Source organism: Musca autumnalis, unplaced genomic scaffold, assembly GCF_047663935.1.
Source record: "Musca autumnalis isolate F117 unplaced genomic scaffold, ASM4766393v1 scaffold_4, whole genome shotgun sequence".
NCBI lineage: Eukaryota > Metazoa > Arthropoda > Insecta > Diptera > Muscidae > Musca > Musca autumnalis.
The window spans coordinates 158,802,366-158,826,760 of NW_027411977.1; the positions used below are offsets into that span (position 1 = coordinate 158,802,366).

The 24,395-nt window shown below is 32.7% G+C and overlaps 1 protein-coding gene across 2 annotated transcripts in view; it reads left to right on the top strand.

Moving 5' to 3' along the window:
• The window catches only part of Ptp69D (Protein tyrosine phosphatase 69D), a 384,912-nt gene that overhangs the window by 226,824 nt on the left and 133,693 nt on the right, over window positions 1–24,395 (top strand). For both annotated transcript variants that reach the window (XR_012412347.1, XM_073981639.1), the window contains exons 5-6: window positions 14,901–15,147; window positions 15,209–16,103. Coding sequence is in view for 1 of the 2 variants with exons in the window: in XM_073981639.1 (XP_073837740.1) it covers window positions 14,901–15,147; window positions 15,209–16,103 (1,142 nt within the window). In the remaining variant the exon portion in view is untranslated. The remainder of the gene's footprint in view (window positions 1–14,900; window positions 15,148–15,208; window positions 16,104–24,395) is intronic.

The following is a 24,395-nucleotide window of genomic DNA, read 5'->3' on the forward strand; positions in this document are numbered from 1 at the left end:
TATTTGATTTTCGTGAGATAAATCGAATACGATTTTGAGTTTTCAATATTATATTCATTTCTAGCAATTAAGTATTTTGAGTAATTGATTGAGCTGTTGCATTTCTTAAATTTCTTGAAGAGTCTGTTCTTAATGTTACGTAAACGTCTTAACTTCGGTGTAAACCAGGCAGGACCGCGGTCAAATGCTTTCATTGTTAAAGGAACGGCTGTGGAAAATGCAGTGTCAAGTTGACTATAGAATCTTGACACACATGAGTCTAAATCATCATTAAAATCCCATACAGTATTACGTAGCATGGGTTTCAGTTGAGTAAGATTGACTTTAGCGAAGTTGTATGTAGGAGTCGAGTTAATCAGAGGCTTTAGTTCATTTGAAAAATGTTTTACTTCAAGGTCGATTGAAAGTGTAGGATGATACTTGTCCTCAGGTAGTACAAGTGGAGAACATCTATTTAACGAAATGTTCAAAGTGGTTGAAAAAACTATATCCAAAATCCTTTCTTTGACATTTACAATATTATTAATTTGATATAAGCATTTATCATAAATCTTATCCCAAAAAATATCAAATCCGGTATTACTTAATGCAGGTATGAAATCTAATTTATTATCACCCGCTACCCATGAAACATTAGGTAAATTAAAATCGCCCATGCAAATTAATGTACAAGATTCAGAGAGTGTTTTCGAGACGTTATCTATCAGATCAGCGTGCCTAGTATAAATTTCAATATCCGAATTAGGAGCAATATAGGAGCAGGTTATAAGAATACAATAACCGAGATGCTTTATTTTTACGCAAATGAATTCATCGTTTGAGTTACTTTGAGGATCAACAAGTTCAGAAGAGATAGAGTTATGAATAGCAATCAAAACGCCACCACCAGTTTTATTTAACCTGTCTTTTCTATAAACTTGATAGTTATCGGAAAAGATTTCAGAATCATTAATATCTGGTTTTAGCCAAGTTTCTGTGAAAACTATAACTTTGAAATCGCAATGAAAACTGTTTATATATGGGGAATTCCAAGTGAAATCGGACAGTTCGGAGAAAAGTAATTTTTGATTTCAATTGTTTTTGGTTCAATTAATGCTCCTAGCCAACAGAACATTTTAGTATATTTTAAAATTTTTTTTTGACCAACGGTACAGAGATATCGCCTATTGAAATTATCACATTTTTAAAGAACTATGTCCAAATAAATACTCATAACTTCTTTAATATTGGTCCAAATGGGACCATCTTTTTTTTGAATTGTTTGTTTTTTCATCAGCTATCGAAAGAAATAAAAGAGAAATGCACAGTGGGCTTCAATGCAATTTTCGGGATTTAATATTTAAAATCAATTTTTAAATATGATTGTACCCTTCGATTTTTTCAAAAAAATTATATGTTAAACTACGTTCAATTACAAAAATTTTAAGCTCTAAATCGTAATGGGATGCGAATAAATACTATTTTTTCTGAATTTTTTAAAATTTGCCGATACAATTTTTCCTTAATACCTTTGTCCAAAATTTGTATTTCCTGTATTTTTGAAGCTAAGAGTACATATTTATCATTATATGTTATATATTTATCATAAAAAATAGAAAAAAATGCACAGTGGGCTTTAATGGTATTTGGTATTTAAGCATTTCTTTCGATAGCTGATGAAAAAACAAACAATTCAAAAAAATATGGTCCCATTTGGACCAATATTAAAGAAGTTATGAGTATTTATTTGGACATAGTTCTTTAAAAATGTGATAATTTCAATAGGCGATATCTCTGTACCGTTGGTCAAAAAAAATTTTAAAATATACTAAAATGTTCTGTTGGCTAGGAGCATTAATTGAACCAAAAACAATTGAAATCAAAAATTACTTTTCTCCGAACTGTCCGATTTCACTTGGAATTCCCCATATAAATTTCTAAGTTTAGTATTTAAGCCTCTAACATTTTGATATAGAAAAGACAGGTTAATATTATCATCTAGTTTTTTGAACTCGATGAAATTGTAATAGGATTTGCACGATTTACTCTTTCTCTAAATACGTACTCTCTTACTACAAGATCATCAGGCCAAAAAGTATTATCGATCAATGTACTGAACCATTTACCAGGAATAACAATTCTAAAGGAGGAGATATCGCGAGGTTGAGAGGGATTAAATTTAAAAATTTGTATATCATTATCAGGAAGATTTGGTATTTTTGACTTTAAATACGATCGAATGTTTTCGGTCGTGGTAGCAGCATGTAACCTGGAAATAAATATGGACTTACGCGGCGCGACAACAATAAGTTGATCGGTAAACGAAGGTATAGCAGATTCAGTTAAATTATTGCTTTCTGCAGGAACAGAAATTTCATTAACAACAAGAGAAGTTTGGTTACCGGAATTTGAATGGTTGATAGTATCTGCAGGAACAGATTCTTTATTGCTAGACCTTTTTTTATTATCTGCAGTAACAGATTTATTAATAGCAGGAGGAGGTTTATTTACAAAAGCGATATGATTGTTATCTGCAGCAACTGACTTTTCCTTCGCTTTTAAAACAGGAGATGCGGTTTTATGATTGTTCAAATCGGTAGATTTATGGGCCATAGCTGGAGAAGATAAGGCAGACGGAGAATTTAAACTAATCAAATTTTCCGAACATACGCCGGAATTATCAACAACAATGGCCGACAACTTCTTCCTCTTTGGAGAATCATTAGAGAATTCAAACTTATTTACCAGTTTTTCAATTTTATCAAAATTCTTAAGCACAGCATTAAAATTTTTTTTTAGGTTTAAAAATTCAGTTTTAGTTTCTTTAAATAGACGATGAAAATTTATTTCAAGATCTCTACAATCCGGACAAGACCAACGCAGACCTTTAGTTCTATCCGTGATGTGGTCAAACTGTTTCCCATTAAAACCGGCACATTTAAAGTGCGCATTGTTATCGCATAACCAGCAAGTAATTAATTAAAGTTTCCAACATTACACTCTTTATACAAGCATGCTATTGTAATAATTAATAGATATAACAAAACAGCCTGAAAGTATGCTAGATAATGCAAATGATTAAATACTACAAAATTTTAAATAATAGTAAAATAAAGAAAATGACAACTTTAAAATTACTGCCTAAAGTATGCTCTAATTTTTTATAAAGAACAAACTTTAATATAGAGATAATAAAGAAAAAGCAAAAACGTCAAAAGCAAAAAACAAACACTTGTAGGAGGGAAAATTTGCAGACTTACAAAAAAGCACAAAAATCACTTAAAAATTGTTAAATACAACAAACTTTCATACACTTCAAATGCGGATTTTTTCACTAAATCAATTTTACACAAGTTTACACCAATTTAACCACTATAAACCGTGATAATTGAAAATAAATTTTATACTTGGAAAGCACAAAATAAAAACACTACTAAACAAACAGAGTTGCCAGACAGTTTTTTGTTATTTACGGACCTGATCAGGAAAGAATCAGTAAAACTAATGGAATTTTGAGCTTAAAGGGCCGATCCTAGAATGTTCATATGTTCAAGAAAGTTGTTAACTGAGATCTTAGGTACATTTTTGTAGTTGCTTGTATTTTTGAATTTTGAACGGTTTGGTATCTATGGACCAGAATCGGAGAAAAAAGTATAAAAATCGAATATTTTCTAAAGTTTTTTGCTATTTTGACCTTTAAGAACAGTTCGTAGTGGGCTCTGATGTTCCACAAAGTTGTATACTGATATATTCGATACATTATTGTGGTTGAATGTTTTCTTGAATTTTGAATGGTTTAATTTCTATGGAGCAGAAACCGAAAAAAGAAAATAAAAATTGCATTTGTTTTGCTATTTTGACCTTTAAGAACCATTTCTACAGGGTTCGTATGTTCTAGAAAGTTGTTTATTGAGATCTAAGGTACATTTTTGTAGCTGGTTGTTTGATTCAATTTTGATCGGTTTGATATCTGTAGGCCAAAATCTGTGAAAAAATTATAACGGAAACTTGACCTTAACGATTTTGACCTGAAGATAAGGTTGAATGGATTTTATGTCTTCACAATTATTATTCTTTAAGATGAGAGCAACAACTTTGCCTCCACGAGTAAACCAAAATTCTTAGCGGTTTTGAAGATATGAGCCTGACAAAATGGTCCTTTTTGACATCAAGGCCTCAGGTCTTTGGGGGCCCATAACCGCGAAATTCGAAGTATCAGGGAAAAACGCCCAGAGACGTGTCTTCTTATTTTTCGTCTTCTATCACGCTGCGGTGTCAGAAAGTGGTTAATTTTTTTCGTGTCGCACAGTGGTAAACCTACATAGGTAATATTCACTTGAACGATTTTTTAGTTATTACTGTTATTTTGTTGGAATTTGGTTAAAAACCAGGCGGAATTTTTGTATTTGGACTATACTGAACGTGTTCTGATACGGTTAATTTTAATTCTAAACATCAAAGAATAATTTATTATACTCTGTTCCAAATTTCATAGTTATATCTAAAATATTGTAAACTCTCTCTGTTGAAATTATATACTTTGTGCCAATATTTCACATAAAATCAACTAAATACCATTTAAAATAGCTTTATGTAACGCTACACAACATTTTTTAATTTCATAGTTTTTGGTCAAGGTGTTTATACCAACGCACCCGTTGATGGGGTATGTTCAGTGAGTGAACTGCATTGCAGCCAATCATCTGGTTGCACTGATCGCATGTGCCTGTGTGTCTTCTTGATTTGTTTTCCTTTTGATTTCTTTTGTTTGATCTTCGCCATACTTGTTGCACGAGACCACTTTTTTTATTCTGCACAGATTTGCAATATGATTAGATGTTGCTGGTTGTTCTTTGCTGTTGCCATTGTTGTAATGGCACCCAGTAGTTGCGCCAATTGATTTGTATCCATTTTAGGTTATGGATTTTTGTTGAACTTGAAAATGACTTTTTTGCACAAAATCTTGTTGAGAACTCTTTGCACTTGAGTTTATCCTCGTCGCCAATTCTTTGTTGTGTATTTAGATTGAAAATGAGCGCGCGTTGAATAATGTTTAAATAATAATGATTCATTTAATATATAATAACAACAAAGATGAATATAAAATCGAATAAAAATAGAGTCGAACGTTTTGATCTATTTGATGGTTGAAATCGAAGTGAACAAGTTAATTATAACTAGTAAGCAAAATGGCAGTTACTAAAAATATAACGAATACTAATTAGTACAATGCATAGATACTTTGATAGAAAGAAGAAAGATAAATTATAACATAGCAACAGCGTTGCCATGTGTTTGAAATAACTATTGAAATACACCACACTTTATGCAGATGATGTTCAATTGCTATTTTCAGACTTGCTGTCTGAAGCTAGCCTCTCTGACTGGATGGCTCATAATGATGTTTTGATAAATAGCGGCAAATCTAAGGCGATGATATTTCGCACTGGCCATCGTATTATTAGATATCCAACGTTGGCTACTTCGGGTTCTGTGGTTAAATTTGTTTCTTCTATAAGTGTTTGGGAGTAATAATAGATGAACATTTAGACTTCTTCTCTCACATTGATAATTTTTCAACGAGAGTAACCTTAGCTTTGATGAAATTTTACAATTGTAGTCTTCATCTTCCTGTTAAAGTTAAATTCGCAATTGCTCATTCATTCCTATTATTCGAAACGAATCCCATAGTGGTGTTGTTTTTAAGGTTTATTTTTTCTCACTCCAAAAGAAATCCACCAATTTTTATACCTATTATTTTTTTATTTGTTGTTCTCTTTTTGAAAGATCGTTTGTTGTTATTGTTGCGAGATTATGAAATCGACTACCAATATTATTAAGGAATTTCAGGTACTCAGATTATAAGGTCCAAGGTTCCTTACAGACTATATAATTAAAAATGTTGTACTTAATTTTCTGAATTTAAATATATTACAATTTTACTTTTCAGAGTATTAGGATTCATAGAAAAATCAATAAGATTATGTAATTCATTAAAATCTTTAGACATTCTTGTTAAGGGATCAGCATTTGTATAATTCATTCTAGAAAATTGAATAGCTAGTGGTACATAATTGCGAGTAGCTCTTTGAGAAATATTAAAGCGAATATTGTTGATTAGAAATCCAGCATTAACGTCACCCATTATCACATTAAAAAGGAATGATATGTTTAACATTTTTCTTCGGCTTTTTAAAGTTGGCAGCTTGATGAGGGAAAGTCTATCCTCGTATGATGGAAGATTATGGAACGAAAAGTTTAAGCTCCGTAAACAGGAAAGTAAGAATTGCTTTTGAACGGACTCGATGCGATCGCTGTGGGTATTATATAGGATCCCATATTATCGATGAATAGACATCGGATTTTGCATATTTGCATATTTTTTAATATTAAAGATACGAAGATTCTGATTGGACCAAAATTCGTTTCAAAGAAATCTAAATTCAATGGCAGGGTCATATTTCGTATTTATTTTGCATATGCAAAAAATATGCAAAATATGCAAAAAATATGCAAAATATGCAAAAAATATGCAAAATATGCAGAATATGCAAAAAATATGCAAACAGATTTTGGCCGAAAATCGTCAAAAAAGTCGTAAAATTGTCATTTAAAGTTGGAAAAACCATCAAAAAATACATAACAGTGTTCTAAACTAAGACTGGTGACCGTATAATATCGTTTTTTCAGCAGATTATTATGTTATTGAGACCATTTACGACAGTGTGGTGTAGGGTATAAAAATATGGTATCGTTATACCATTTTTTTATTATTAAACTATGTAAAAATATAAAATTTGATAAAATATCAAACGTGTTATGTAAAATTCAATACTTTTCTTGTTTGTAGCATCTTAATTTAATTTGTAGCATTGGGCTGGTTTTAACTCAAAGGACCAAATCGATCTCGGATTTTTTAGCCGGGGAGCCGCCTAAACCTTTTAGTATTATTAGATTTTAAGATTGCCAAAGTTTGAGCACAATTCGAATATGTTAACACGTGGTACTGGGGCCTCGAAGTTATGAAAATCTATTTTTTTGCTTTTTGGCGACTTCGACGGCCTATATATGTGGAACGGTTAAAGCTACTTGCCCGTATTACGCATTTAATTAAAATCTATTCTGTTCTTAACATTTCTTGCTGAACAACAATGTACGTAAGTGTTACTGAATTCGAATTATTAAACCCAATGTCCCGAAAAAGGACTTAGGGCAAAAATGGAGTCTATTAAAAAAAACTACTTTTTTCTTCCTATATTATCAAATTTTAGCGAATGAAAACGAATATATTTTACTTTATTTGAAAATGTTGCCTATTAGGGCGAATATCTATTTTAATATTAATTTTAATTTATTTCTCGTTGGAGTCGAGCTTAATGACCGATGATGTTTGCAAGTGAAAAAGGAAAGCCGAAGATTCGAACCCTCACAACCACCATTATGTGACATGGTTCGCCTTTTGTGGAGACTCATCAGACATATTGGCCGTGGAATGGCATCGCTATCCATCAAACATTTCCTTTTTTAAATGCAATTTTGTTTTTACAAAGATGGACATTTGTACATTCATTGTATGGCTTCAATGACAAACGCTTACATTTTGCTCATACATATTTTAACTTACTTATGCCCGTAATTTCAACGTCTGGGTATACGGGTACGCAGCTACCTATTAGTTATCTTTGTCTACGCGTTTGAATTAAATTTTGAAATGATGTGGTAATATTGGTGATTTTCATTCATGATTTCGCAAAATTATTGCCACATAGAAGTGTTTTACAACTTTTAACACATTGGCAACGATTAACCAGGTAAAATCCTTGGTGTAAGTAACACGGCCGTTTTTGGCTCAGTAATGTTACCTATGCGTTGAAATTATAAAATGTTGCTTACATGGGATATATCTGTGAACATGAAGGGACTGACATAATGTGGTTTTGGAGCCATCTGATGACAATTTGGTGATGAATTCGACTCCTTGCTATGTCGCTCACAATTTTCAAGTTATTTACCATCCTTTACCCCTCCTGGTAATTGATATTCTGTGGTCAAGTTGCAGAATCTTTTTCAAGAAATTCGGAGTTAAAGTTTAGTCTCTTGAACAACAATTAAGTCTCACTTGTAATTATGCCTGGTAAACCTTTTTCTAGGAATTTCGGCAGTTGATTTTTGTAAGTTTGGATCGATTATTTCTTTGATTTGTTAAGATTCATGTCGTCTTTTGGATCTTTACGGTGTTTTGCACTACCAGTTCAAACAATGCCAGACCAATAAGTTCTGGACTAAGGTACCACATATGATTTATCATTTTGCTATTTCCTTTATCTGATATTTGTTTGTGAATGCCTTTCGTATTAAGTAAATCTTCAATGCGGTTTAGGTCTTGTTTTGGACCTAAAAATATTTCTGAATATCCTTTTCACTATTTTTTGTATTAAACTCAATCAATTGTCTCTATTTCTTTTTAACCTATTGATAATGTTTACCCAATATATCCTATATTATATGTATATAAACATTATCTTGTTCATTATACGTTTCGTAAAATCAATAACCCAAACTCTCACTTATAACACTCAGTTGTTGTCGTGTGGGATACCAAATAAATAAATAAAATAGAAAAAATCATTCTGGGGGCGTCCAGTCTCGAACGATTTAAACGCAAGGTGTTTCTACGGCCTCTTGTTCTTGGGAAGTGGGCTGGGCAGTAGTTTTAAAACACTCTCGCCTACTTCGATCTTGGATTTGTCATTTGTCGCTGACTACTCTTATAGAAATCGGTTGAATATGTTTGGTTGATGTCCGGATGTGCTTCCAAGCTTGCAGTCAAAAATTCCTCTTAACAATTTTCTAACAAGTTTGTACGGTGGTACAGAAGCTCTCTAATATCTGCTCGAGCTCTTGGATCCCGTGACTCCCATGAGCTACTGTCAGTTTCAGGAACGCATAGGAGTTGTTCTTTACCCCCATGTGATACCAGAACAGCAGCCCGTTTTTTCTTCTCTGTTTTGAGAATATCTGGTAATAGTTCTCCATGCCAGTGCACACAAATAGCCTCGTTCCTTGAAGCTGTTGAGTTTATTTTTCACGGTTTATTCTCCACTGTTCACGGATAAAGCTTCTAGAGATCTTATATTTGTAGGGATCCTCTCCGATAGCTTCTACTGTTGCCATAATGATACTAGTGACGTTCCTATACACCTTACAGGGGTCCAGCACCAATGACAATTGCATAGTTACGATTTTCTTGAAGCCACGCTTGATTGTTTTCGGGACAGATGGTTCTTCAGATTCTACGATACTTTTAGCATAAAAACAAGAGCTAGACCTCATTGAAAATCTATTGAAATACGAAAACATAGACAAACAAGTATCAGAAAAAGGAAAAAGCAAAATAATAAATCACCTGTGATCTTAGTCCTGAACTTGTTGGCTTGGCATTGTTTGATCCAACGGTGCAAAACGCCGTAAAGAGCCAAAAGGCAACAAAAATCTTAACAAAGCAAAGATTCAAATTTCTTCAGAAATATTGGATCCAAACTTCCAAAAGAGCAACTGCCGAAAATCCTAGAAAAAGATCTGGCATAATTCTTGTTGTTCAAGAGATTAAACAATAACTCCGAATTTCCAGGAGGCGCAAAGTATGGTAAACAACTTGAAAGTTGCGAACTACACAGCAGAGCGTTCTTCAAGTAGTCAGCTGTACCCAGATAGCTCCAAAACCACTTGATGTCTGACTCTTGAATAAATTTAATTTAGAACAAAATGTCAAAGTCATTTGTTTTCATTCCAAAAATTGATAAAAATGAAGAAAAGGTTTTTAATAGTCTCCATTTTCGCACAAAGGCGTACCTAGTCACGTTTTTCGGGACATTGCCTTTATTATCTCGAATTCTGTAACATTTACGTAGTTTGTTGTTCAGCAAGAAATGTTAAGAACAGAATGGTCTTTAATTTAGTGCTTAATATGGACACAAAGCTTTAACCATTCCAGAGAAATGGGTCGCCGAAATCGCTAAATAGCCAAAAAATCGAGATTTTCATAACGTCAGGGCCCCAGTGGCACATGTTAACATATTCCAATTGTGCTCAAACTTTGACAGTCTTAAAATCTGACGCAACTAAAAACTTTATGCGGTTTCGGCATTAAAAATCCGACATCGATTTGTTCCCTTTTAACAATAACCAACCCAACGCTACAAATTATTACAAAGAAAGTATTGAATTTTACATAGAACGTTTGATATTCTATACAATTTTATATTTTTGCATAGTTTAATAATAAAAAAATTGTACTACAATACCATACTTTTATACCCTACACCACACTGTTGTAAATGGTCTCAATAACATAATAATCTGCTGAAAAAAAACGATGTTATACGGTCAACAGTCTTAGTTTAGAACACTGTTATGTATTTTTTGATGGTTTTTTCAACTTTAATTGACAATTTTTCGACTTTTATGACGATTTTCGGCCAAAAACTGTTTGCATATTTTGCATATTTTTTGCATATTTTGCATATTTTGCATATTTTTTGCATATTTTTTGGCATATTTTTTGCATATTTTTTGCATGTTTTTGATATGACCCCAAATATCGAAAAATTGACCCTTAAAACGCCTAGATCCAAAATTTGAGTCCAATCGGATGAGAAATAAAAAACATGCAAAAATCCGATGTCTATCGATGAATATTCTAGTATAGGGCGAACAAGCGTTGTGTATAAATTTTTTGTGACATAAGGATCCATGAACTCCTTACTCCACCGTTTAACAAATCCGAGCACTGACTTGGCTTTGTTTATTGTTACCGAAATGTGTGGCTTAAAATTCAGTTTACGATCCAAAAGAACTCCGAGATCCACAAACGTGTTAACTTTCTCCAGAGAGTAGTCGTTGAGAGTATAACCAGTATCCATTAACCTCTTTCTCGTAAATCTCATGAGTTTGCATTTCGAGTAATTTATTTCCATAAGGTTAATATTACACCAATTAGCAAACGAATTCCGATCATCTTGCAACAGCTGATTAATTGACATACATATCTGTAAAACTGAGAAATATTTTCACATCGTCGGCGTACATCAAGATATTTGAAAACTTTATTGTTTGAGGCAAGTCGTTTATAAATAAGGAAAACAGGAGTGGTCCAGATGGCTAAACTAAACTAAACTACAATACTTCTCGATATGGTATTGTTAAAATTTACATTTTGTGTCCTATGTTTTAGGTATGAATAAATCCAGTTGACACTCCTGTTAGTAAATCCTAAGCACTCAAGTTTTATTCGTCAAAGCTTGTGATTTACTTTATCGAATGCTTTGCTGAAGTCTGTGTAAACAGCATCAGTTTGCTTTCCTTGAAGAAAACCCCGATTGATTGTTGTGGAAAAGTGAAGTAGGTTAGTTGCTGTAGAGCACTTTTTCTGAAAACCGTGCTGATAGGGAGACATGAGAGGACTAACATGGTGGTAAATGTTATCCGTGATGATTTTTTCAAAGAGCTTTGGAATCACACTTAATTTTGCAATTCCACGATAATTAGCAATATCGAATTTATTATCACTTTTAAAGAGTGGTATGATATACGACGTTTTCAAGACGTCAGGAAAAACAGTTTGATTAATCGAAGCGTTAAACAGCATAGTTAAAGGTAAAGCCAAAGCTTCTGCACATTTTATTAAAATGCAACTTGGGATCTTATCAGGTCCAAAATCATAGCCACATTTTAAATGTTTCAATTCTTTTAAAACCATTGTACTGTCCAATAGTGTAATTGATATTGATTGGTTAGAGTTGAGTTGAAAAGGGTATATGTTGGTATAAGTTGCTTATAACAGTGTTGTCGGATGATTCTGTGTTTCCGTACCTTAAAGTTACAGGAAAACCGCTGACTTTACGTTTCGAATTGACAAATTTGTAAAAAGATTTCGTCCTAAAAAGACAATAATAAATAAAGATTTCGGGTTTTGTTTAAAGTTGTGTTTGAGTTTTGAAATATATTTTGAATAGCAAATATTATTCAAGTTGGTATATTCTGAGCGTGCAACTAAATATCTTCCGTAGTCGATAGCAGAACCAGTACGCTTGTATTTTTTGAACTGTTTATTTTTGTTATTCTTAGATCTTGCTAATGCTTTAGTGTTCCATGGTGGTCCTGGCAGCTTTTTATAAAAATCTTTCGGCACGCAGACATCAATGTACTCATATATCTTTTTGTAAAATATGTTTATGGCACAATTCAGATCATAAGTGCAGGATAAGAGGTCACGACAGTCGGTGTTCTGTAACAATTCACATAACTGTAGATAGTTTGTTTTCGGAAAACATAAGGATTTTTCGATACGAATGTTATGTTCAACATTGTTGAAAGCTGGAAAGGCGACCTTCATTTCTATTGTCGGATGGTATTGATCTTCTGGGCATGTTATTGGATCAGTTCGTTTAATGTAACATTCATCGACTTGATTTACAAAGATAAGGTCTAGTAACTTCTGGCTGGAGTTACGGATAGAATTTACTTGAAAAAGACCAAAATCGAATAGTGTATCGAAGAATTCTTCATTGGATTTGTGTATATTTGCAGGCATTAAGTATTTATCTTCGGGAAGGAAATTCCACGATATACCTGGTACATTAAAATCACCTGAAACAAGAATTAAATCCTCTGGTTTAGCTTTTTGCAGAACAGCTTTAAAAGCTTGGCTGTGCTTATCATATGTTATTTGGGGAGACGAAGGTGGAATATAGGAACATAATATTAACATTTTCTTGGAATTATGTTTAACTTGAACGGCAACAAACACAATGTTAAGTGTAGAATCAGTATCCAACAATTCACATGTAAAAATATTAAATACCGCTATTAGTACACCACCACCATTGCTACCTAGGTCACGTCTAAAGATATTGTATTTATTTGATTTCTGAGTTCATAATTGTCTCATTTAACCATGTCTCTGTCATTACTACGATATGATAATCAAAGGTAAAGCTTTCCAGATGCATTTTTGGTTCGAATACCACGCACATTCTGATAGGCAATGGAAATAGCATCGTTATTAACAGTACTTAGTTTTTTGAAACATTTTCGTTATTTTGAGGTATGAAGCCAATATTAACGGGTCTTTGTCTTTCCCTGTATATATATTCACGAACAACTGTATATTCTGGCCAAAAATCAGGATCAATAAGCCGATTATAAATGTTATCAGAGACAGTAACTTTAAATGATGAAATAGAACGTTGTTGAATGGAGTTAAATTTGTGAATTAAAATATCAGTAGTTTGACCAAGTTTAGATTTAAAGAAAAGGTCAATAGATTCAACTGTAGTTTCAGCTGCGAGTCTCGTAATAAAAACACCTTTTTTTCGGTGGAATGGCTCTAAGTGTAATAATACCAGGTTGTTCATCACTCAAAAGGGGAGCAGGAGGATTGTTGACTGTTCCTGCGTAAGTTATTGGTAGATTTTCAGACATCATGTTTGATAAATCATTTGTAGGCTGACAGTTTAAAGGCATGGCATTATTTGAAATATATGAGTTCTTTAAAATTGGTGATGACATGTTAGATGTTAAAGTAGAGGAGCGATTTGAAGACGACGGAGCATTGATCTCATTGTTCTCATTTTCATCACGTTTCTCTTTGTTTACATTTCTGGCTGACTTACGTCGTTTCGGAGATGATTGCGGCGATTTTAGGTTATCCAGCAACTTATAATTTTCAAATAATTTCCCAAAGTCATCTATTCGATTCGTTAGTTTAGCCATTTCATCTTGAATCTCCAGGTATATTTTCTTTTTCTGCAATCTGCGCAGCACCAATGAACTCCCTTGTTGTTCGAAATGGCATCAGTAACTAGACCAGTAATGTCACTACATTTAATGTGGGAATTTTCGTGACATAGCCAACAAGTTATCATTCTTTCTGTATCAGATTTTATTTTGCAATTTTTATTCAAACAAGACATTTTAATTCGATTGTATGTATTGTTAATGAAGTCAATTACAAAATAGTAATATTTATTTTCGAACATTGATTAAGTTACAGAGTTGACAGGGTGATTTGAAACAACAGGAAACGGATTCACAACAGGGTGATTCAATCAACTTATCCGATTCAGGAACCAATGTTGATCATTAACGAAGGAAGTTTCAGCCTGTAAACAGGTGACTTCTGAAAAGTGCAAAAAACGGAATGATGTATGCAGAAAGCGCCAAGAGAAAGAGAATGCGAGATGACGTATTGTTTGTTACAAGTACAATTGTTATTGCAAAAATGGTATCATAATTTGTTGTTGCGAATTTGGTAAACGATTTGTTGTTGCAAAAACTATGCACAAAGCAAAGCATAAGATATCAAAGTTTTTCTTTATTTTTTGTTTTGCTGAATATGAAACACAGACACTATAATGTGTGATTATTCGATTGTTTTCGATATGTGAACACTATGCTATGTTGGTTTTTGCGTTAATATAATGTTTAGCTTATACAGGGAGGTGATTAATTGAGTATTAACGAGGAGCGATTGAAAACACGTCCGTATTGCAAGATGAAACGTCCCAGCATTTGTATATTTTTCTTCTTGTAAATACATCCCCATTATGTTATGGTCATAATATTTCTTATTATTCGCCACTCGAAACTTAGGCCATATTTCACTAATTATTTCTTTAATTTTTTTTTTTAATTTGTAATAGTAGTATGTAAGTATGAATATGAAATGTATTTACTAATGTTTTGCTGTATACAATACGAGTTATTGGCCTTAAAGGCTTAAAGTATTGCAAATAAATAAATTGAATTGAATAAAATAAGTTTCGTTTAATTTATGTAAGCCAGTTGTGAAAATTATTTTGATTATAGTCATAAATGTATAATATAAAATACGTGTCTTGTTTGTAATTTGTGTTTTTCAGTGCGCAATAACTCCTCAGTACTAAGAGCTTATAGCAGTTACTTCGAAATTATAACACCCAGTTTGACAGCTGAACAAATGTATACTGATGATGGTATAACATTAATAGATTTAATAATAATGCCTTTCGCTATATTAATTGGAATCGCCCTTATTATATTATTAATATTTTGCTTCGTTTATTATCGATTTACTGATAAAAGATCTGGAGGAGGGGAAGAAGTCATAAGTCTTAGAGATTCTTTAAGGTTTGTAAAAAAACAAATTGTCAATACGTATTATAGTTAACATTTACAAATATAATTTTAGTCGAGTACTCTTTGGTGGTCGTTCTGGGAATCACCGGCATTTTATTGGAACAACAAATGGAAAAATAACGGATGTAGGGCCTATTCATAAATCGGATTTGTATGTAGCTTACAAAAATAGACATAAAGATACAGACTATGGATTTTTGCGAGAGTATGAAATGCTGCCAAATCGATTTAGCGACCGAACAACTAAGAACTCGGATATGAAAGAGAACATCCCGAAGAATCGCTACCCTGACATAAAAGCCTATGATCAAACCAGAGTTAAACTTTCACAAGTTAATGGAATACAAGGTTCCGACTATATAAATGCAAACTTTGTAATAGGATACAAAGAACGAAAAAAATTCATATGTGCACAAGGGCCAATGGAAACAACAATAAATGATTTTTGGAGAATGATATGGGAACAGCATCTCGAAATAATAGTCATGCTGACAAATCTTGAAGAGTACAATAAGACTAAGTGCGCTAGATATTGGCCGGAAAAAATTATGGATTTGAAGCAGTACGGAGAAATAACAGTCAAGTTCGTTTCCGAAAAGAAACAGGGAGATTATTTAATACGAACACTAGACATATTCAAGAGAAATGCATTAAATGATGATGAAGAAGAAAGCAGGCAGATAACTCAATACCACTATTTAGTATGGAAAGACTTTATGGCTCCTGAACATCCACACGCTTTAATAAAATTTGTCCGTCATATTAATGCAGTTTACTCCGTACAACGGGGTCCAATATTAGTACATTGCAGTGCCGGAGTCGGTCGGACGGGAACTATGGTTGCTTTGGATTCTTTATTACAACAATTGGAAGAAGAAGATCAAGTTTCAATATTTAACACCGTTTGCGACTTGCGTCACCAACGAAATTTCCTTGTCCAATCATTGGTAAGTTCATAAGTAGCTTTTAGTGAACATTTTGTTTGCAGATAAACAAAAGTTTTTGGAATATAAAATCTACACTAAGATTTGCATATTTCTTTAATTATTTTTATCTTTAACTGTCAAATTAGTGAATCAAATACGCACTAAAACAATTGACAAACTCTACATTATATTTTGCTGCCAATCGTTGTAGTGCGAATTTGTTTTTTTTTTTTTTTTTTTTTTTTGTTAGTGGCTTTGTAAATAATTTGAGGCCAATTTATATAATTACAAAGAATCCACCTAAATACGATAGCTACTCTAAAAACAATTTCATATATATAATTCATCTTAATTCTCGAAATTGTAGATCTAATTATTTCGATTCATACTCTTGCATTTTTTAGAAAATTCTTCATTACATCATATCTACTCCATAGCTTTTTCTGCAAAAAAACTTTGTCATGGAGAAATATAATTCAACGGCCAAATATCCGTTATTGTATAACATTTGCATTTCGAGTCTTTGTCTTTCCTTTTTTACTTGCAAAAAATTTCGATCATCAAGCTTAACTCTAAACGAGAAAATTAATAAAAATCATTAATAATGATCTTCGCCCTAACAGGCAAAGTTTCAAAAAATAAAATATTTGAATTTTTGTCAAATATTCAATGCAAATTACTTTTTTAACTGCTAATCCTCTAAATGCTAATTGTAAGTAACTAACTACTAATAATATTTGAAAACATTAACGTATTTTAATTAAGAATTTTGTATTTACCAACAACAACAAAATATATAATGGGTCGATTCTGTATTGCGATACGAGTCGTGTCGCGGGTCAATCGTCTCTTCGACAAAATTTAAAATGTGTACTACGTAAAGCGATAGCGATAGCGGGGCGTTTTTTGGTTTTGCTTTGAATAAATATCAGAACAAATTGTAAACAAAAGTAATATTTTTCTAAAATTATAAGCTCAGTGGAACTATTTTTTGATGATGATGATGACTTAACGTAGCATCTATAAGAAGACATTTAAGAGGAAAATCGAATCCTTTAGAACTGCATATGTATTGTGAGTAGATGTTTTGTTTCCAAAAATCATGAAAATAATTTTAGGAATTGTTATTGGGCTTTTTTGGTCAGATTTTTTTAATAATAATAAAACAAAAGAAATCACAAGAAGGCAAACTATTGATAAACACCAAACGAATTTATTTCATCTTCTGCTCAAAGTTTCGTTGGCTTGTTTCCAACTTTTTCAAGAGCTTTTCTTTATTTAATTCTAGTAACAAATGAGAATTGTTTTTAATTAGATTTTTGTTTTGTGACATAATCAACTTAACTTTAACTTACATTATCTGTTTTGCATTTTTATTTATTTCTTATTATTATCAAAAACGGGACTCCACAACATTTAATCAAAATAATAAATAATCAAAATATAAATCACAGTTAAACTTAAGCTAAATCACAGAACCGTTTCTAAATAATTGCAATAGAATACTGAAGTTTAGTATTGTCTTTATCTTCTTTTGTATTTAATGATCTTACAATCCTTTTTTTGTATTCGTAGGCTTTCCAATGTAAATCTTTTATTTTCTCTTTTTTCTCTATCTAATATTTTGACGTTTGAGAGATCAGCGATGTGGCCATTTTCCATTGTGTGTTGTGACAGCGCTGTTTTTGCTGTTCCTTTGTTGATATCATTTTGGTGTTCTCCTATTCTCACACCTAGCATACGTTTGGTAGTGCCTACATAAACTTTCCCGCATTTTTCGTTCTCGTTGCCTTTGCATGTGATTTCATAGACTACGTTGTGTTGCTTCAGTTTATCTTCTTTTGTTTTTGTGCGTTTGAATATCGTTTGCATCGTCAAATTGGTTTTTTGTTTCTGTTAAATATGGCAGGTACGGTGCACTCACCAAAATTTGTTCGTTCGGTTCATTAAGTTTTTTCATACTTTTGTTTTCATTGAGTTTGTAGTTGTTTATTATTTTCCTTATTAGGTGGGGCGGGTAACTATTTTTCTTGAGGTTTTCGGAGTATTTTTTAATATTTTTGCTTTTAAATTGTTCATCAGTCATGTATAATATTTTGTTTAGAATACTTTTTGTTGTGTTGATTTTCATATTCATTGGTTGAGTCGAATGAAAATTTATTATTCGACCTGAGGAAACGTCTTTTGTATACCATTCGGTTAGTAATTTTCTTTCTTCTCGTATAATTAACATATCTAAATAAAATTTGTTATTGCATTTGAAATAATTGTTGTCTTTTGAGACAAAGTTTAAAATATTTAAAAACGTTTGTTTTGGGATTTTCGTATATTCCTGAAGTGTTTTCCATTTTTCCATAATATTTTTTATTGCGAGATGTGTCGGGATATTGGTGAACAATGATATTACATCAAAGGATACGATAATGTCATCCTCATCCAATTGGATGTCTTTTATTTTCTCTTTTAGATTGATGCTATTTTTTATATTATACGTCGGTGAGATTAACGTTTTAAGCGTCTTACCAATGTATTGGGCTAAGTTGTAGCATGGAACATTGACAGATGAAGCTATTGGTCTTAGAGCAATGTTGTCCTTGTGTATCATTGGTAATCCATAGATGTCAGATGCTGCTGCGGCAATGCTTGTCAGTTTTGATTTTTCCCACTTTGTTATAATGTTCTTCTTTTGTAGTTCGGCTACAATGTTGTTGTTCTGTCGTTGAAGTTTTGGTGTCGGATCTTTTCTAATTAATTTGTATGTTGATTTATCTTCTAATAATGTGTTTAGTTTTTGTGTATATTCCTCTCTATATAATATAACGGTTTTATTGCCTTTGTCAGCCGATGTCACTAAAATTTGTTCTCCAATCTCTTTGATGACCTTTTTCGTGTCATCAAATGACTTTTACCTCGGTATGCCTCAAACCACATTGTCAGTGTATTAAGTCAAGTGTTGCAAATTGTGTAAAAGTTGGTGTAGTAGCGGTGTTCTTATTACATATTAGCTAATTTTCTCTTGATTTTATCTTTAAAACGAATCCACACTCTGCGCCATTCATCTGGTGTACGGGTTGGTGGACCACAACTATTTAATTGCTCCGCAACATCCTTCCATAACCCTTTAAAAGTGGCCTCAGTTTCGCCAAAAAGCCTGACTCCACGAGCTACGTTTGGGTGGGCTTCCATTTTTTCAACCATCGCACTATAGGTAATTTGCCCAGTTTTTGAGGCAAAAAGTCGATTTTGCAAATTTTAATAATAATAATTTTTTTGTTGGCATTGAAAAAAGATCATGTCAAAATTTATTAATATAAATGATATTTTTCAAAATAGCGTCATTAGCGCGGTTTACATTGCAGTCAAAGTGAGAATTTCGAAGAAGAACTAAAAAAATATATATTGTAAGGCATATTTCAATGTATTTAAAACCGCGGAAAAATAAACCAAACATAAATATATGTAAAATGGAATAGATTGGCAATTGCGAGAGGAATTTATTTAATATATAATATAGCTTAAGCATTTTGAATAGCGACCAAAAAAAAACAAAAAGTCAGAAATAAATATTTTATTTTTTTAAACTCACTTCATATAGACTTATTCGAAATTGGGCGTGTTTGGTCGTGATTTTGCCACATAGAACACATTACTGAAAGTCTTCTGCATTGGTATTGCTAGGTTTCAAAACCCGATTTTGCCCTTTTTTGATATTTATTAGATTTTATTAGGTTACTTCTCAATAAAAAGTCTTAAAATTGTGGAAGTCTGGTTTGAGGAAATAAATATGTAATAAATGTAAAAAAATTGTTGTTTACAATTTCATTCCAAGTAAAATAAATAATGGCGAAAAATTGTTGGGTACATCCGTGGTTTTCTATAAACGGTGCGGCAGTAGTAAGCTTTATTTTCTCTCTTTTATATATTAATCATTGATACGCTTTAAAGTAGTACTAAACTCGTCTTTATTAAAAAAATATACAAAACTGTAGTAACAATTCGTTAGAAAATCTACTCGCTGCGACAACATTTTTGTTACTTACTACCGTGATCGTTTTCAACAGTTTGTTGTGTATAGGAATACTAATAAAAACGGCATTGGAAAAAATAGCTTTGTTCGTTATATACGTAGTTGCTTATAACCGTTGTAAAAATCTTTGTTTTATCACATTTCTACACATAAACAATTTAAAAAGTTAAAAAATCCTTTAATTCCGCTTTTATTAATTTTAGCCTCAAGAACAGAGCAAATTACCTATAGTGCATCGTTTCAAATTCCTGTTTTTTTTTTTTTTTTTGTTTTACCATTATAAGTAATGAAACACCAATAACATATACAATATTAAGCAAAATAACTTAAAATAAATGAAAATGTTAATTACGTTTCAATTTCTCTTTTTTATTCATTTGTAAAAATGCCCGGCGACAGCTAATTTGTTGAACTGAAATGAACGTTATGGCGGCAAAATTTGACAGCGTAAGGCGAATGTTGCTATACGTAATGTAAAAATTGCATCTAGCAACGCGACACGACTCTTGTCGCAATACGGAATCGACCCATAAGTCATGCGACAGTTGCCAAACACATGCACAGTACTTATTTGTACTTCTTCTTTATTTGCATATTCGATCTCGAATATAAGCGACCAATACAATTATATATCATTATTTGTTACAAATATTAAGGTATATTCATATATTATTAGTGATCTCCATAAAAGCTTCTCTATTTCTGGCTTCACTCAGTAGGATTGAGAGATTTCCAATGCCGGTCCATTTCAGTATATTGTCAATCCATGATGTTTCTTTCCGTCCTCTGGATGGCTTCCCTTCTATCGTTCCACCGATTATGGTTTGGAGCAGCTTGTATTTTCGGTTCCTCATTATATGTCCAAGATATGACACTTTTCTTCTTTTTATTGTCGTAATGAGTTCACGTTCTCGATTAACCCTTGTCAGAACTACTGAATTGGGTATCAAATGTGTCCATGGGATTTTTAGGATACGTCGATAAATCCACGTTTCAAAAGATTCCAGTTTCTTTATGTCAACGGCTTTTAACGTCCATACTTCTGAGGCGTACAGCAAGACCGACCAGAGATAAGTTTTAACAAATCGAATTTTTGTTTCCATGTTTATATCATGACTACATAAGACATTTTTGTATTTGAAAAATGTAGCTCTTGCCATTTCTATTCTGCATCGTATTTCTTTTGTGTTGTCCCAGTTTTCATTTATTTTGACGCCGAGATATTTAAAGGTCTGTACTTTATCTATATGTACATTATTTATTTATAATTCGGTTGTTTCTTGGTTTCTGGACTTGGATATATTCATATATTTAGTTTTTGGGATGTTGATCTTTAACCCATACTTTTCGCTACAGATATTTAGACGATTCAGAAGGAATTGTAATTCTGACAGGCTACTTGCAATTAACGTGGTATCATCTGCATATCTGATGTTGTTGACGAATGTTCCACCAATATATATGCCTTTACGAACGTTAGAGACTGATTCTTGAAAAATTCTTTCGGCGTAAATATTAAATAGTAATGGTGATAGTATGCAGCCCTGTCTAACTCCTCTCGATATTGCAATGGAGTCGGTAAGTTCTCCATTAATGTCGACTTGTGCTGTTTGGTTCCAATATAGTTCCTTGATGCATTGTAATTCCTTTCCTTGGATGCCAATAGAAATGAGGATTTCCACCATTTTGTCATGCTGTACGGTATCGAAGGCCTTTTCATAATCCACAAAACAAATGTATACGTCCTTTTGTACATTTCTACATTTCTGTATTAAAACTTGTATAGAGAGTAGGGCTTCTCTCGTACCCATGCCTTCTTTAAATCCAAATTGCGATAGCCCCATGTATTCTTCACATTTTTTATATATTCTGGAATGTATAATTCTTAGAAATATTTTGAGAGCGTGGCTCATCAAACTTATTAGTCTGTAATCGGTACATTGTCTAGGGTGGTTTTTCTTCGGAATCGTGATGAAAGTAGATTTCAGCCAGTCTTGGGGGTATCTGCCTGAGTCGTAAATGTAGTTAAAAAGCAATACTAAAAGCTGTATGTTTTCGTCGTCTATTAATTTAAGTAATTCGGAAGGAATTTCGTCTGGCCCACAAGATTTTTTATTACGTAATAATTTTATTGCAGATTCCACCTCAGTTTTAGATATTGGGTTCCCTGTGAGTGGTTGTTGGTTAGCCGAAACGTTGTTTGATCGGTTACTGTCAGTAAATGTTTGTTTTATGTATTCACTCCATATTATTATTTTTTCATTTGTCTCAAAAACAGCTTTGTTGTTAATATATAGTATTTTCGGTATTGATTTGTAATATACTCCTGAGGCTTCTTTAAGTCGTTTATGTAAATCGAAGTCGTCATGAAGCTCCTGCAGACGTTCAATTTCCTGACATTGCTTGTTTAAATGCTCAATTTTTGCGGTTCGTATTGCCGATTGAATTTCTCTTTTAAGCTCAAAATATATTTCATAATTTGTGTGTTTATATTTTCGGTGCTCTTCCATCAGTATAAGTATGTCGTTTGTCATCCATTCTTTATTTTTAGGTTTTTTGTAGTTTCCTAGGTTATTGCTGGCAATATTTTTTAATGTATTTTTGATAGAACTCCATATGTTCTCTACTTCCTCCCTGTTTATACCCAGCAAAATTTATTTGAAGTTGTTCCTTGTGAAGTAGTGATTGAATAGCTTTTTTTGAAGCAGTCCACGCAGAGTCATGAAAAATGCAGTCCGTTCTTCACATTTTGACAATGTCCGATTTGAATCCATTTCATAAATTTTTCACATTTTAGAAATTTCAAAATTTTGCAAAAAAAAAAACTTAAAAAGACAAAGAACTTAATTTGTTTCTTGTTAATTATGATAACAGCAATATGTTTGCATCTATAAAAAGAAATTTGTATACAAAAAATAATAAAAGTGATTTCGAACTACATCTTTGTTTGTAGCCAAAGAAGTAGTTGAATCATATGTTGTTGTGATTTATTTGCTACAAAGAACTAATGCAAAATGTGTGCTTAAGAAGTAAATTAGACAGTATCCTCACTGCACCATGCCCTTGTAAAAATCATGACTTCTTTCACGTAAAAAGATGTAGTCCGGAATCACTTGCACTCATGATTTAACTACTTCTTTGGCTACAAACATTTTGCTGGGTATGGTCTAATTCACGATTTATACGTTGTTTCACAACTGCGAGTGTATTATGGTTATCAAGTTTCTCCACAGCAAATTTCCTTCGCCGAACCGTTTTCCTTGCTAGGGATATTCTGCAACACATATTCGCTAATAAAAGATTATGGTCGGATGGCACGTCAGCTCCTGGATAAGTGGATGTTTTCTTTATGCATGAGAAAAACCGTTTATTTATGATTATATAATCTATTTGATTTCTCACAATGTTGTCTTTTCGATCTTTTGGAGTCTTCTTTTGGGAAGACAGAAAAATGTGTTTGTTATTTTCATTTTATATTCTTGGCAGAATTGAATCAGCCTGTCCCCTCTTTCATTTCGATCTCCAAGTCCGTATTTTCCCGTTACACTAGGTACAGCTTCTTCTCCAACTTTTGCGTTAAAGTCACCTTGGATAATATTTATCTCATGGGATTTTGTAGTTTTCAATAAATATGTGATTTCGTCATAGAATGCTTCAATTTCTTCATCACTTTTATCTGCAGTTGGCGCGTATGCTTGTATTATGTTTATATTCATAGGCTTTGCTTCTATTTTTATGAGCATTGTTCTATCTGATTTTGGTATAAATTCAATTACAGAATTCGCAATATTCTTTTTTACTATGATTCCAACTCCATTCCGGTGGTTGTTATTTTGATTGCCAGAGTGGTATACCTTTGTGTTGTTAGATGTAAACTCGCCATTATCAGGCCACCATGTTTCACTTACACCCAATATGTCTATGTTGTAATGGTTCATTTCGTTTATTGTGTTGGCTGGTTCGTAGAGACTTCTTACATTCCAGGTACCGATATTTAGCTTTCTTTTTGTTTTACCTCCGGGGATTCTTAGCACCCTTGTATTGCCGGAGACTAAGGGCCGTGTATTTGATTCATTGTTCATAATTGTATGGTTTTCTAGGGAGGGAATACATCAGTGGTTTCCCCTTGCCTTCTGATGGGTTTATAGTTTTCCGTCTACATACTCAGCCGCTCCAATGGAGTACAGACGCTGTTTGCTGCCGCTTAATTTAAGGCAGACGCAGCTACCTGTTGGTCCGCGGGACGTATTTGATTTCCGTCCTACCACCCATATCTGGGAAGCATT